Raw genomic sequence first — 14,088 nt, 5'->3', positions numbered from 1 at the left:
CTAGTAGGGGCAGCTGCAAACGCCCGCTCTGCCCGGATTCCGCTTTCTTCTCAGCCCCCTTGATTTATGTCCCAGCTTGCCTGCTCTGTGTGCATGTACATGTGCATGTGTGTGTCCCTAGGAGGTGTGGTCACAGCTGGAGCCCACATTTCTTTCCACAGATCATTTTCCCGTTATTTTTGCTGGTCATTGCTGCGGCAGCCCTGGGAGAGGGTGATGAGGTGGGATCAGTCGGGTGGCCGGGCAGAGCCAGCCCTCCCCTCCCACATGTGGAGTAGGTTGATTCTTCTCCAGTTGGCTCACAACCTCTGCATTCTCTAATTGAGAATGGGCCTTGGGAAAGGGTGAGCTTTGTCACTTGGATTTCTTTAGGATTCCCCTGTGCAGGCATTTGAGTAGAAATTTGCCCTAAATCCCATATCACTGGGATTTGGCAGGGAGTATTACAGGAATTTAACCCAGGGTGTTATATATAATGCTAGGTAAGTGTTCTACCATTGAGCTATATCTCCAGCCTTTGTCATTTTTATTTTCATTTATTTATTTTTTGAGACAGGGTTTCACTTGTAATCTAGGATGGGCTTGAACTTGAGATCTTCCTGCCTGTGGAAGCCTCCTGAGTAGTGGGGATTATTCTAGATGTGTACCACTATACCAAGCAGTATCACCGGGATTCTTATAGTAATTCCCAGTCTTTCGGATTTCTTTTTTATTTTATTTTATTTTTGTCTTTTTGAGACAGGGTCTCACTATGCAGTTCAGGCTGACCTTGAGCTCACTTTGTAGCCCAGGCTGGCCTCGAACTCGCAACGATCCTCCTACCTCAGCCTCCTGAGTGCTGGGATTACAGGTGTGTGCCACCACGCCTGGCTAGTCTTTGGGATTTCATGGACTAATACAATGTCCCAAAACATTTTGAATGCCAACATAGAATTATTGGTATTTTCTTTTATTTAAAAAAAAATTTTGGTGGTGCTAGGTATTGAATTTATTTGGCGGTGCTAGGCTTTACACATGCTAGGTAAGCTCTCAGTCACTAAGCTATATCCCCAGCCCTATTAGCTTTTTGCTTGCCAAGAAATAACTTTTTTTAAAAAGGTGCTTGCTGTGATGGTGCACACCTATAACCCGAGCACTTGGGAGGCTGAGGCGGGAGAGTTGCTATGAATTCACTGTCAGTCTGAGCTATGTAGCGAGATCCTGTCTCCAAAAAACAAAAACAACCCTGACCGTTCATCATTTCCTGAAACATTTTGACATTAAATAAGTAGGACTACATAAAAATAAGCACCATGTTTAAAACTGGAAAACTCGCGGCTGGGGATTTAGCTCGGTGGCACAGCGCCTGCCTGGCAAGCGCAAAGTTGTGAGTTCGGTTCCCGGTACCAGAAAAAAAACAAAAAAAAAAAAAAAACACCCCTCCAAAACTGGAAAACTCAGGACATGTTCCTGTTTTTTCCTCATTTCACCACAGATGGGTGAACTTTGTCACAGTCGTTGGAAACCAAGTGGCATGTGGGGACTACTGTCCTAGGCTCTTCCATCATGGCCAGTGCCATGGCAACAAGATAGTGCTCAGTCCCAGAGGCTTACAAGATTCAAGATTCCCCTCTGACCTTTTCCTTTCACAGAAAAGGTTGTGGAAGCCCTGACAGCTGCCATCTTGGACCTGGTAGAGCTATACTGCAACACGTTCAATGCAGATTTCCAGACGGCAGTGCCTGGGAGCCGCAAGCATGACCTGGTCCAGGAGGCCTGCCACTTCTCCGGGGCCCTGGCCTTCACCATCTATGCCACCCACCGTATCCCCATCACCTGGGCTACCAGGTGAGCTGGTGCCGAGTAGCTTCTAAGGGAACCGGCTGCACGTGACTTCCCGTGGCTCCTCGCTTTCTGCATGTGCCCTCCTTGTCCTCAATCTTAATAGGGGTGGCATTGTGGATAGCATTGTGGTGCCACAGGGCTGAGGGACTGAGCCAAGAGCCTGAGGGGACTCCAGGCTGGGATATCTCTAAGAGAGAAGGTCCCCAAGGGGACTGAGAAGCACCTGCCATTTCCTCTCAGTGCTGGCTGCCAGGACATCCCTGCTCCCTCCAGATCCAAGGCCAGCTGAGGGAGACAGGCGACAGATGGCGAGTTCCCAGATAGAGTGCTTGCCCCAGGCCAATGACTGCACTCCCCTGTGGACCACAAAGGCAGGGGGGGAGGGGGATGCCCCTTTGTCTGGGGTTCCCTGGGCCTGCAGGGATGGGTGGAGGAGGACGTTCATTTGATAATCTTCCCTCCTCTGCTGGGTCCCTAGCATCAAGGCCTGGGGGAACAGGCGGTTGGCCCCACCCCACCTTCACTGGCCCCCCTCCTCCTCCCCTCCATCCCCTTCTGTCTTTGTTCCTTACTTAATGTATTCCTCTGGGCGATTGGAGGAGAACAAAGGAGACGGCCTGGGAAACAGGGGCCTTCTCTGACCTCTTCTGTCAGGCACCTGTCATGAGCCACAGGGACCCCCATGTGTTGGCATTCATGGTGGCATATGTCGTTTTCCTCCCCCACCCTCCCCTGCACGCATGCGCACATACACACAAATGTGCACTCATGTGTGTATGTGCAGGTGGGCACCTAGTGGGCTAGAGCTAAAGGAAGAAAAGCCCCAGTACACAGCAAGCAGCCTGGAATCTGCAGGGTGTGTGGTGTGTGTGTGTGTGTGTGTGTGTCCGACTGAGTTGCTTCTCCCTGAGTACACATCTTTTTTTTGGTTTTTCTCCGGTACCGGGAACCGAACTCACAACCTTGCACTTGCCAGGCAGGCACTTTGCCACTGAGCTAAATCCCCAGCCCCCTGAGTACACGTCTTTAAATCTACTGTGACTCTCCTCTTCCTCACCCCACACAGCAGTCCCCAGAGACTGTAGGCCATGCTACCAAGGGAAATGGAGTTTGGCGTGAGAAGGACACAAAAATTTGGGTGTCCGAGATCAGTTTGTGGGGCTGGTTGTCCTGACCTGCTCCCTTCCTTTTATAGCTATGAAGATTTCTACCTCTCCTGCTCACTCAGCCATGGTGGCAAGGAGCTGTGCAGCCCCCTCCAGACCCGAAGAGCTCACTTCTCCAAGTACCTGTTCCACCTGATCATCTGGGACCAGCAGTAAGCCCTGCCCCAACCCCAGGCCCATCCCCTGCCAACCTGTCATCCTCGGCGGTGCTGCGGGCAGATAAGCAGGCCAGGGATAGGGGCATATGCCTGCATTAAACCAGGCTCCATCACTAATCCAACCAGATAGGTCATTCAACCTCTTGAGTCTCATTTCCCTCACTGCTAAATGTGGACAAGTATAATTTCTACCTCTTAAGTTGTTAGAAGGACCCAATGACAAGTATCTTTATAATCTATAAAGGACCATATAAATATTAGCTGTTAATTTTAATAATACCTTATTGTTTTGATCTTGTCTCTCTTAAAGGGTTTAACCATTTCAGGGGACTCCTATCCTCTCCTCTCTTTCCAAAGTTCCCTTGGAATAGACAGAGGGGCCTGTGCCTTGTCCCTTACAGAGAGAGAAGGTTGAGTGGTCTAGAGAAAGGCATAATACACACAGAGCCATTTATAGTTCTAGTGATTTTAGCTCCTTCTCTAATCCTACATTCTTTCTAGCCTTTCTGTGCCTCAGTTTCTCCAACTGAGAAAGGGGGACATTTGTTAAACTTGGGGGTAGTTAATGCACTGTTGTGAGATAGGCAGGATATACACAGGAAGCCACAAAGCACAAGTTAGTATTAATAACCATTTATGAACAATAATGTGATGTCGGGAAGGTAGCGTCAGTCAAGCAAAGCAGGACGGAAATGAAGCTGAGGGGCACTGCAGATGTTTGCCTGCTTCATGCCTGCCTGCTGCACCCTGTCCATCCCCAAACAGTCAGAAAACTTGTTTACCGCTCAGCTTCACTTCCCCAGACTGATTATAGCTGAATTTTCACTTGTAGAACAACATGTGCAGCTGAAGTATTTCCAGTGCAGCTGAATGAGCTTGTAGCTCGGTGGTAGAGCACTTGTCTAGCATGCATGAGGCCCTGAAAAGATTAAATGTAGAAAGATTGGAGAGACTGAGGAAGGTCCTGGGGGAGAACAAAGATGCCCATACAGGTAGATAAACAGACCAGAAATGATGCAAGGGGTGAGTCATTTCATAGACAACTGGGGCGACAGACCCACTTCCCTGTACCTCATGCTTCGGAAATTCTTAGTAGTGTACAGTTGCCAATAAAGCAAACAGCTGCCAGGGCAAGAGAAACTCCTTGGAGACCTAAGATAGCTACATTAAATGGCCCCTGAGTTTCACTGTCCCCTTGGAACTCTCTGGCCTCAGTTACTGCTTCTATCCAGGGAAAAGGTGTACAGTGTTCTGGGCTCGGGGGAGCCCCAAGAAACTGGCCTTAGATCGTTTTCTCAGGCACCATCAGAGGTATGGAAGCAGCTCAGCCTGCTTAGTGGATCTCATTCTGCTCCTGGTCTGAGATTCCCAAGAGGCCATCAGCCTAGAGCATAGAAACTGTGGAGGGCTCCATCCCAGCATCTCCCACACAGATGCCCTGAATGAGGCCCTTCTAGTTGAGACCAACGCATTTGGGAGAAGGTGCCACGCTGGGGTTCAGAACACAGGCTTTGGGCCGGCCATCCTCTCTGTACTGCCAATGCAACTTTGGGCAGTCAGTCAGCCTAGAAATGCAGATGACAGTAGGGCCTACCTGCAGGATTGTTTGAGGAGGAGTTAGAACACCATAAGTAAAGTACTTGGCACCTTGAGCACAATAAGCACTTTCTTCTTTGCATCTTTGTAGCTGTGTGTTTCAGTTCCGGTTTCTTGAAGTGACTGTGTGTGAGAATACTATCAGTGCAGCCTGGCTTCCGTGCAGTGACCACAGGGTCACGGTGCAAGCAGTGTACGGCAGTGTGTGCACACAGCACACAAGGGAAACTGCGCCCCCTGCCCCTGGCCAGGGCACTGAGGATCAGTTCAGTTGCCCTGGTTGTGAGAGGCAGAACCAGACCCAGAACCCAGCATATTCAGAAGTTCTTCCTGAAGGAGGCAGCCCCTGTGAGGTGATGCTGAGGCATGAGCTGCCAGAAGGAGAAGGGTTTCTCAGGCAGGAAGCACTCAGCTCGACAGCCCACATAGTGGTTATCCTGACCCACTCTAGGAGAGGTGCACGGGGAGGTTTTAGAATGTGAGATTCACTCTGCCTTGGTTGCTCCTCGGGGTTATAGTTTCGTCAGAAAGTCTCTTCCCTCTCCATTTCCTTCAGACATGATGCTGGTGGCTTCTTCCTTCTTGGGTGAAAAGCAAGGGCTCAGGACCAGCTCCCTCTCCCCTGGGCTGTGGGGTCAGCTGATTCTCTCTCCCACTCCAGCAGGCAGGGATCAGCTAACTCTCAAAATAGGCCTGGCAGCCGTGCTTTGTCACCTCCAGCCAAGCCCTAGCCTGGCATGTCCACGGGCTGCTGGAGGGGCCCTAATTATAGCTGGGGGCCCCCAGAGATAGAGGCAGCTGGGACGAGGTTGGGCTGTGCCAGTCTGTGATGGGCAGGCAAGAGTACCTCACTTGGGTGGCAGTTCCCTGGAGGAGTGAGGGGCGTTGTGGAGGGAGGCTGCTCTACCTGAGACTGCTGACAGCCCCACCCCTAACCCGGAGCTCGGAGACTGCTGGGCCCTGGGCAGGCCAGGAGGGTGTGGCAGTGTGGACTTTGGCCCAGGGACAGCTTCCTCGAAAGGTAATGTGGGTCCTCCCTCTTTTCGAGGCTCCCATGCTCTCCCCATTCCACCTCACCTGCAGCTCCTCATCCTGAACTTGGGGAGAGTGGCTGGGTGTCACCTGGTAGAGCAGCCCCGGGACCACACCTGGCTGCAGGCAGTGGTGGGCTTGGTTGTTTCAGTTCTCTTGCTCCTGCCCCTCGGCTTCCTCACTGGCAGGGACCTTGAAAAGCCTCTTCCCTTTTGCCCTTTGGCTCTCAACTAGCTTGGGGGTGAGAAGCTAAGAGAAGGGACACAGCCCGGTGGGAGGGTGAGCTGAGGGCAGACGTGGTGACGGACGCTTCCTGATAGCTCTCAGCAAGGTGACATGGGGGAGGGATGAGGAAGTCAGGTGGGGAAGGAGGACCAAAGTGCTACTTTGCTGACCCTTTGTAAAAGCTCTACAATGAGGAAAGGAGGCCAGCTCACAGTATGGGACAGACGATCTGGATTGAGGTGGCTCTGGCTGAAAGAGTTCTCCCTGGGCACCAGGAGTAACACCTCACAATCAGGGGGTGTTTGTTTTACTGTAGTGTGGGGCTCCAGGACACTGTACTGTAGTTCGTGGAGCATCCAGCAGAGGTGTTACCCTGTTTGTGACCTGTTCCAACTCTATGAGGCACTTTCCCCAGGGAAGAGCTGATACCAAGAGGGAGGCCAGATTCTCTGCCTCTGCTTGACTTCCGGGGCCACCTGTCCTGTGCAGCCTCCTGACTTCACTTCCTGTCCTTTCCAGGATCTGCTTCCCCGTGCAAGTGAACAGGCTGCCCCGGGAGACCCTGCTGTGTGCCACCCTCTATGCTCTGCCCGTCCCCCCACCGGGGAGCTCCTCGGAGGCCAATAAGCAGCGGCGGGTGCCTGAAGCCTTAGGCTGGGTCACCACTCCACTCTTCAACTTCAGGCAGTATGTGAGCCCCAGCGGAGCAGCCTCTTGGCTTTGGGAGGAGAGGAGATGGGTGGAGAAAGGCATCTAGTTGCTGTTATAGCTAATGTCCCTCAGAAGGGTTGACCATGCTGGGCTCATGGGTGAGGTCCAAAGGGTCCCATCCCCAATAGAGGGGCCAAGTGCAGAATTTAGTGACCAGGACTGTTGATGGACCCAGGAGCTGTGGGCAGGACAGCGGAGAGGGAGGCATGGGAAAGCAATGCTTGGTGAATAAGTCACCTGATCTTGTCACTGGGAGGTCATCTAGCCCAGTCTCTCATCCTTGCCACCAGACCATCCAGGCCTGGGAGTGGTTAGCTCAGGGGCCTTCTGGGGAGAGGTGAGCTTTTCTAGGATGTGGAAGAGGAGGGAAGCCATGGGCTGCAGGAGAGTGAAAGAGAAGGGAGGGAGGCAATGGCTTCCAACAGAAATGGCAGAGTTTTGGGTTGGGGGAGCAGGAGAGAAACCATCCACATGGCCAGTCATTGTTGGCTAATCCCCCCTTCCTTCTGCCTCAGAGTCCTGACCTGTGGCCGGAAGCTTCTGGGCCTGTGGCCAGCAACACAGGAAAACCCCAGCACCCGCTGGAGCGCACCAAATTTCCACCAGCCAGACAGTGTCATCCTGCAGGTGAGACGCCAGCGCACCCCTCCCCACCCACTGAGGAACCCCAGAGTAAGCTCCAAGCTTCCCCCTCAAGGTCTGCGCTGGCACAGGAGGAGAAAGTGCTGGAACTGTGAGCGTGGGGTGATAATGTGACCAAAGTGACTGGGTGAATGGGATGAGAGCCAGGGTGGGAGGGTGAGCTCTGTGGTATCCATCTCCTATTGCCTGGAGGTAAACTCTGATTTCTGGGCTTGGATTCTCAGAGTCTGAAGAATCCGAGACTCAGAGTCTGAAACTCTGACTCTGGGCTTGGATTCTCAGAGTCCCTTGTGTTGAACCTTCATACTTCTAAGTCTGATCATATCTGAACTGGCCCCTTTGGGGTTGAGGGGCAGCGATCTGGCTAGATCCTAGGTCTAGTCACTAGTTCCCAGCCCTTCCTTCTTGTGGCCACAAAATGCTTTGCTATAGAATAAGGAACAGCAAAGCTGACAGAGAATGAAATAGAAAGATGCAGAATGCATGCTCCGGGAGGCAGGAGTTTCTGTCTCTTACTCACTGCTCTGTGCCCAGGACCTAGAACCAGGCACATATTAGGGTTCATTAAGCATTTCTTGAGTAAATGAAAGTAGATCTCCTATAGAGAATGGGTTCGCTCAGTTGTGACACCACCTTAGGAGGACATCTTTCAGGTGGCATAGATCAAGGGCACCTAGTGTTCCAGGCCTCAAAGTTGGAAGAGCCCTTACTCAATGTGTGGTCCAACTTTAGCAGGCTGCAGTGCCTCCATGACCACACTGAGGGCTCAGCCTGGTGGCACCTATTCCAGGCCCTTGTCCTCTCTGCTAGGAACAGCTCAATCCACCTTCTTACTCCCTTGCCCATCCCCCCTCCTCTGTTTCCATTGATTGATTGATTTCTGGAAGATTCTGGGGATCACGAAATCTACCCGGATTATTTTATAAAGAACCTGAGGGGAAAGGGAAGAGGGGAGCAAGGCAGGAATCCTGGGTCTAGAGAGGCAAGCTGGGGACCCAGATGGTGGCTGTCCCAACTCATGCCACTTCCACTCTCCTCCTTTCTCTGATCCCTCCCCTAGATTGACTTCCCCACCTCAGCCTCTGATATCAAGTTCATCAGCCCCCCTGGAGACAAGTTCAGCCCCCGGTATGAGTTTGGCAGCCTCCGGGAAGAAGACCAGCGCAAGCTTAAAGACATCATGCAGAAGGAGGCCCTGTACTGGTGAGGCCCAGGCTCCCCGCACGGCCTGCCATGCTCTGTCTGACCTTTTCTCACCCCCAGCCCCTGGTCCCTGTGCTGTAAGAGTGGAGCTGGGCTGGAACAGACGTTACCCCCTAGGCAGGAGGTGGTGGCCTTTTCCCCTGAGCTGACAGGAGGCAAAGTGGAGAAGGCAGGTCAGGAAATTAGATCTGAGAAGGCCCGTCCCCACGCCGGGATGAGGAGACGTGACTCAGCTGCCCAGGAGGGCCAGCACTTTGTCCCCGACCCCACATGGGGTTTCCACTATTCTCTGTCTGTTGGGGCGGCTGTCTGCCATCCTTGCCTCCCTGCCCCCCACCTCCATCTCAGCCTTTGCATTTTTCTGGCCTTGTTGCTTTCCAAAAAGGATCAGGTGTCAAGGCAGGCTGGCAGCTCTCAGGGGTAAATGAGTCCAGGCTGAGCTCGTCTTGGGGCTGCTGTGATCACCAGGATCGGAGAAGGAGGGGTGAGGATGGAGAGCTGGAGGGGCTGCTGGGTTGGGCTTCTCCCACCTGCTCTCCTTCCTATTTCTTGGGCTTCTGCAAAGCCCTTTGCAATGCCAGTGGAGGAAAGAGAAAGGTAGGCTCAGCTCTGACCTTCATGTCCACCCAGGAAGGCCATAGTAGCTGAGAAACTACCAGCCTCCCCCGCCCCAACCCTCTGCAGACCCCTACTTCATTAGTCCCTCAGCTCTCTTTCTCATTGTGCTCCTGATCTCGGGCAAGGCCAGTTGGCCACAGGCCCTATAAAACTGACAGCTGGCCCCAGGACGCCCCAGAAGGCCTCTCAGCTGTGCAGCCTCTGGCTCCGGGCCATTGCTCCCCAGTGGCTGTATGGGAGTGGTACCCACAGAGTGCCCAGGAAGGATAGCAGATTTGATGCCCTTGGCCCATGCCTTCTGCCTCAGTCTGACATGTGCCCGAGTCAGGTCAGAGATGAGATTTACTCCCCATTTTCCAAACTCTGCTTTCCCTTGGGATCACCTGATGGTCTTTTAAAAACATGCAATGTCTGGCTTCCACAGACAGCCTTAGATGGCATGAGGTATGTTCCCAGGCACCGGGAAGGCACTGAGCCCCTCAGGTGACTATAAGGTGCCATGAAGGTGGGGACCTCTGAATGGCAGCGTGCACGGACGGAGCTTCTCCACCCTCCTGCCGACTTGTCCCCCGCCTGTCCTGCAGGCTCACTGATGCTGACAAGAAGCGACTGTGGGAGAAGCGATATTACTGCCACTCAGAGGTGAGCTCGCTCCCCCTGCTGCTCGCCAGCGCCCCCAGCTGGGAGTGGGCTTGCCTGCCGGACGTCTATGCTCTCCTGAAGCAGTGGACCCACATGAACCACCAGGATGCCCTGGGGCTCCTGCATGCCACGTGAGTTGTAGCACCCGCTGGTTCCCACCCCAGGCAGCACTGCCCATCCCTGACAGGGGTCTTGGGGGAAATGGTGAAGTGGGTGTGGCTATTTAGGGCATTTCCATTTCTCCTTTTTGCTTTTTGTCATTTCCCCCTAATATCATATCTTAAACATTTTCCAAACATGCAACAAAATTGCAAATGACCCCCCGATATACTCACTGCATACATGCTACCATTAGCCTTTGCTGTATATGCTTTATCACATGTCTGTCCATCTTTCTGTCCATCCCTCCATTCATCTTTTTATGCATTTTGAAATAAATTGCAGACATCAGTAAACTCCCTCCTAGAGATTTCAGTACATCATTAATTAAGCTCAATATTGATTGTTTCTTTTATTTTTGAGGCAACATTTGTATATAAGGAAATGCCTAAACTTTACTTATACATTGTCAGAGTTTTGACAAATGCATATAGCTTTTCCCCTAAACCTTTACCACGGAGTTCTACTCTGTAATAGTCCTCTCTTCCCACTCTTCCCTCTTTCCCCCAAAGCGTTCTCTAGGGACACATGTTCCCAGTCTCAGAGCCCTGAGCTGCCTTTCTCAGTGGTACCCGTGGTTCCTGGCTTATTTCTTGCCATTCTCAGTAGTGTTTTACCCCACGTGAGAACTGTTTGATGAGGGAATTTCTGGCATAGTGGGAGTCAAGGAAGAGATCTTTGGGAGCATAGCGGGGGACCTTGTGCTGTTCCCTTTAATCATCCAAAGAATAAGAGTGGCCACCCTCGTGTTCCTGCCGTTTCCCAGGAGCAAGGTCCGAGGTAGACACTACCTTTTCCCAGGATAGCTCTTCAGAGCAGGGGCTGATTCTTGTGGAGGATTTGGCAGATCATGGGGGACAGTCCCTTTCCCCGTTCCACACCTCTGAAGCCCTGGTGTGAAGGTATTTGGTTCACACCCCTGCCACAGAGCCTGCAGCTGGGTTGTCAGGTTCTGGGCTCCTTTTTGCAGCTTTCCGGACCAGGAGGTGCGGCGCATGGCCGTCCAGTGGATCGGCTCGCTCTCAGATGCTGAGCTGCTTGACTACTTGCCTCAGCTGGTACAGGTGGGTGCCCTGCCTTCCCTCCCATTCTGATGGTTCCAACCCAGGAGCCCAAGTGGATCTGCATTCTGACTCTTATATCCTATTCACTTCCTCCTGAACAGGCCCTAAAGTACGAGTGCTACCTGGACAGCCCCTTGGTGCGCTTCCTCCTGAAGCGAGCCGTCTCTGACCTGAGAGTGACGCACTACTTCTTCTGGTAAACGCCTGTGCAGAGGGGAGGGAGGCAGACATGTGTGTCCCTGTGGGAATCTTTTGCCCCCACCTATGCAGCGCTGAGAGACCGAGTGGTGGGGGTCTCATTTCACCCCTGTAGCTCAGTGAAGAGCATCCCTGCCCATCCTTCCCACTCACCCATGGCAAAATTAGGGAGGAGAAATGAGCTGCTTAAAGACAGGGTGGGCACAAATGAGCACTTCTGTCCAGAGTGTGTTTTCTGGGCCAGGCTGGGGTGAGTTTCTGGTGAGTTGGAGCTGGCTCAGACCCTGCTTTTCTCCACTGGCTGTGGTCCCTGGAGGAACCTGACCCCCACCTCCTGCTTTGCAGGTTGCTAAAGGACGGCCTCAAGGACTCTCAGTTCAGCATCCGATACCAGTACCTGCTGGCAGCCCTGCTGTGTTGCTGTGGCAAGGGACTGCGGGAGGAGTTCAACCGCCAGTGCTGGCTTGTCAACACCCTGGCCAAGCTGGCCCAGCAGGTCCGGGAGGCCGCCCCATCTGCTCGTCAGGTGAGCAGGCAGCCAGGCTGCAACTCTGCCTGGTTCCATTTTTGGTCTGGGGCTTCTGCAGCCGGGAGTTTACTTCTCAGGCACTTGACCAGCTCTGATTTGAAGGTAGAAGGCTATGACTCTCACCTGTAGGCCACAAATAACTCACAAGCTAGATGCAGTGCCTGAATGTGTTTTGTTAGGCCTGCAGAATGTTGAAACATATATTTAGCGCTGTCTGCCTCATGGGCTAAGCACAATTGTGTAAGCTGTTCATTGCACAGAAGCACCCAGCCAGAAAGAGCAAGTGAGGGCTGAAAGCCAGTCATATTTTCACCATGCTGTGGAGCGTGGCTGCAGGTTGACAAAAGTACCAGAGGGACATGTTTATCTGCATGAAGGTACCGTATGAGGCCAGCCATGTTCTGGTTGTTGACATTTAAAAGATTTTCATGTTAAAGCCTAGATTGATGGCATTTCTTGGCAAAGGCCCAGGTAGCCCTTGTCTCTGCAGACACTACCAGTCCCAGATCTGTGGGCTGCTCCTGCTGCCCACCCTCAGCCTTGCCTCTGTAGGTGCCTGGGCTTGCTGCTCCTGCACTGAGCCAGGCTGGCCCATGTGGGTACCTGTGTCTCCCAAGATCGACCCCCAACCCTGTTCCCAGGTGTGCCTGGCTCTGGGTGGAGCCTACAGGGATTTCACCTCACCCCTCCTTTCCCTCTCCTCCCTGCAGGGCATCCTCCGCGCAGGCCTGGAGGAGGTGAAGCAGTTCTTTGCCCTCAATGGCTCCTGCCGCCTGCCACTCAGCCCCAGTCTGCTGGTGAAGGGCATCGTGCCCAGGGTGAGTGGCTGTGGCTTTGGAGGTTTGCAAGAAGCGAAGGCTTAGGGGAGGGGAGGTCCTCAGTGCTCTGGCTGTTGAGGGAGAGGAGGAAGGTGGATCCGTGGCCTCTTCCCAGTGCTGCTGTGTGTGCAGCTGAGCTGAACAGGGTCATGGGACTGGGTGAGAGCTGGGTGAGTGTCTCTCCTGATGGTACCAGGGATGAAGCCGCAGGAGGTGGTGATGATGGAAACTATCAGCTGTCACCTATGGAGATCGTTTGCCCAGCACTGGTCTGTGTGCTTCAAGTCGATGATTGTATCTCTTCTTTATAACTCTTACAAAGCCGGTGTTATTGTGAGGTCCATTTCACAGAGGAGTAAACTGAGTTATAAATGGACATGGAACTTAGCAGAAGTCACAAAACTAGTATGTTCTGCACAGAATAAAAGGAAAGGATGAGAGATCAGGTGCCAGCACTGAGAGTCTAACAAAGTGAAATGAGATGATGGCAGGAAGGTGAGCCAGAAGGAATTTGGGTTCCTGAGAAATCTGGACAAAACTATGAACAGGTCTTGGGGGCACTGGGGGCAGGAGGATGGGCGGCATTGCAGTCCAGAAAGGTCATTTTCCTTCCTGGGCTTGAACCACTCTCACCCTGGGCACCACCCTCTCTCCCACACAGGACTGTTCCTACTTCAACTCCAACGCAGTCCCCCTCAAGCTTGCCTTCCAAAATGTGGACCCGCTGGGTGAGAACATCCGTGTCATCTTTAAGGTGAGACTCCTTCGCTCAGGTCTGGTGGGGTAGGGTGGGAGAGAGAAGGGGACCCAGCATGGCAGGGCAGTTTGTTGCCTGCTATTTCGTTGTTCCCGGCTGCATTTTTCCTTTCTTTCTGTCTGTCTTTTTTGGGGGGTACTAGGGCTTTACCCCTGAAGTATATCCCTGTGCTACCATGCTGCCTTTTTATTATGGGAAGGACGATCAGTTAAAAAAGATGTAGATGAAAAAAAAATCACAGCTTTTATTGAAAATTTAAAAAAAAAAAGATGTAGATGAACTCTGCATGGCCCCAGAGGGCTAAAAACAGAGTATAGGAAGTATAGAAGCAACTGATAGTAATTTTCTGGGAGGCAGAGGTGGTGATCTGCGCGTCCCTGGAGTATTCAAGCAGAGGCTGAATGACCCAGTGGCAGGGATGTCAAAGAGGAAATTAATATATCAGGTGCAAGTTGGACTAGATGAACCCTATGTTTCCTTCTGACTGATGCCTCCTAGAGTCTGAGAGGTAAATGATAGTCTCGTATAACATAGAGAGACACATGCAGGTGTGGGGTGGGGAGGGTTGGTGTGCAAGGCCCCGAGTTCAAGCCTCAGCACTGCACGGGTGGAGTGGTGGGGAGCATGTAGGTGGCCTAGTAGCTGACAGAATCTATTTGCTGTGTGTAATTTCCAAATCTAGTGTACACCTTTTAAAAGGCCTGGTGGTCAAGTGGGCTGCGTATAAAAGAGGAGCCAGAATTCAG

General features: G+C 52.5%; 1 protein-coding gene across 1 annotated transcript in view; it reads left to right on the top strand.

The window, feature by feature from the left end:
• Pik3c2b (phosphatidylinositol-4-phosphate 3-kinase, catalytic subunit type 2 beta) overlaps nucleotides 1-14,088 on the top strand; it is a 69,867-nt gene that overhangs the window by 33,281 nt on the left and 22,498 nt on the right. The window contains exons 11-21 of the mRNA XM_005375313.2: nucleotides 1,632-1,827; nucleotides 3,020-3,142; nucleotides 6,521-6,688; nucleotides 7,228-7,339; nucleotides 8,415-8,557; nucleotides 9,760-9,948; nucleotides 10,947-11,040; nucleotides 11,142-11,236; nucleotides 11,584-11,764; nucleotides 12,478-12,585; nucleotides 13,247-13,339. Of these exons, the coding sequence (XP_005375370.1) occupies nucleotides 1,632-1,827; nucleotides 3,020-3,142; nucleotides 6,521-6,688; nucleotides 7,228-7,339; nucleotides 8,415-8,557; nucleotides 9,760-9,948; nucleotides 10,947-11,040; nucleotides 11,142-11,236; nucleotides 11,584-11,764; nucleotides 12,478-12,585; nucleotides 13,247-13,339 (1,502 nt within the window). The remainder of the gene's footprint in view (nucleotides 1-1,631; nucleotides 1,828-3,019; nucleotides 3,143-6,520; nucleotides 6,689-7,227; nucleotides 7,340-8,414; nucleotides 8,558-9,759; nucleotides 9,949-10,946; nucleotides 11,041-11,141; nucleotides 11,237-11,583; nucleotides 11,765-12,477; nucleotides 12,586-13,246; nucleotides 13,340-14,088) is intronic.

Source organism: Chinchilla lanigera, unplaced genomic scaffold (assembly GCF_000276665.1).
Source record: "Chinchilla lanigera isolate Chin_1 unplaced genomic scaffold, ChiLan1.0 scaffold00005, whole genome shotgun sequence".
NCBI classification, from domain to species: Eukaryota; Metazoa; Chordata; class Mammalia; order Rodentia; family Chinchillidae; genus Chinchilla; species Chinchilla lanigera.
This window is presented reverse-complemented; position numbering and strand designations above follow the sequence as displayed.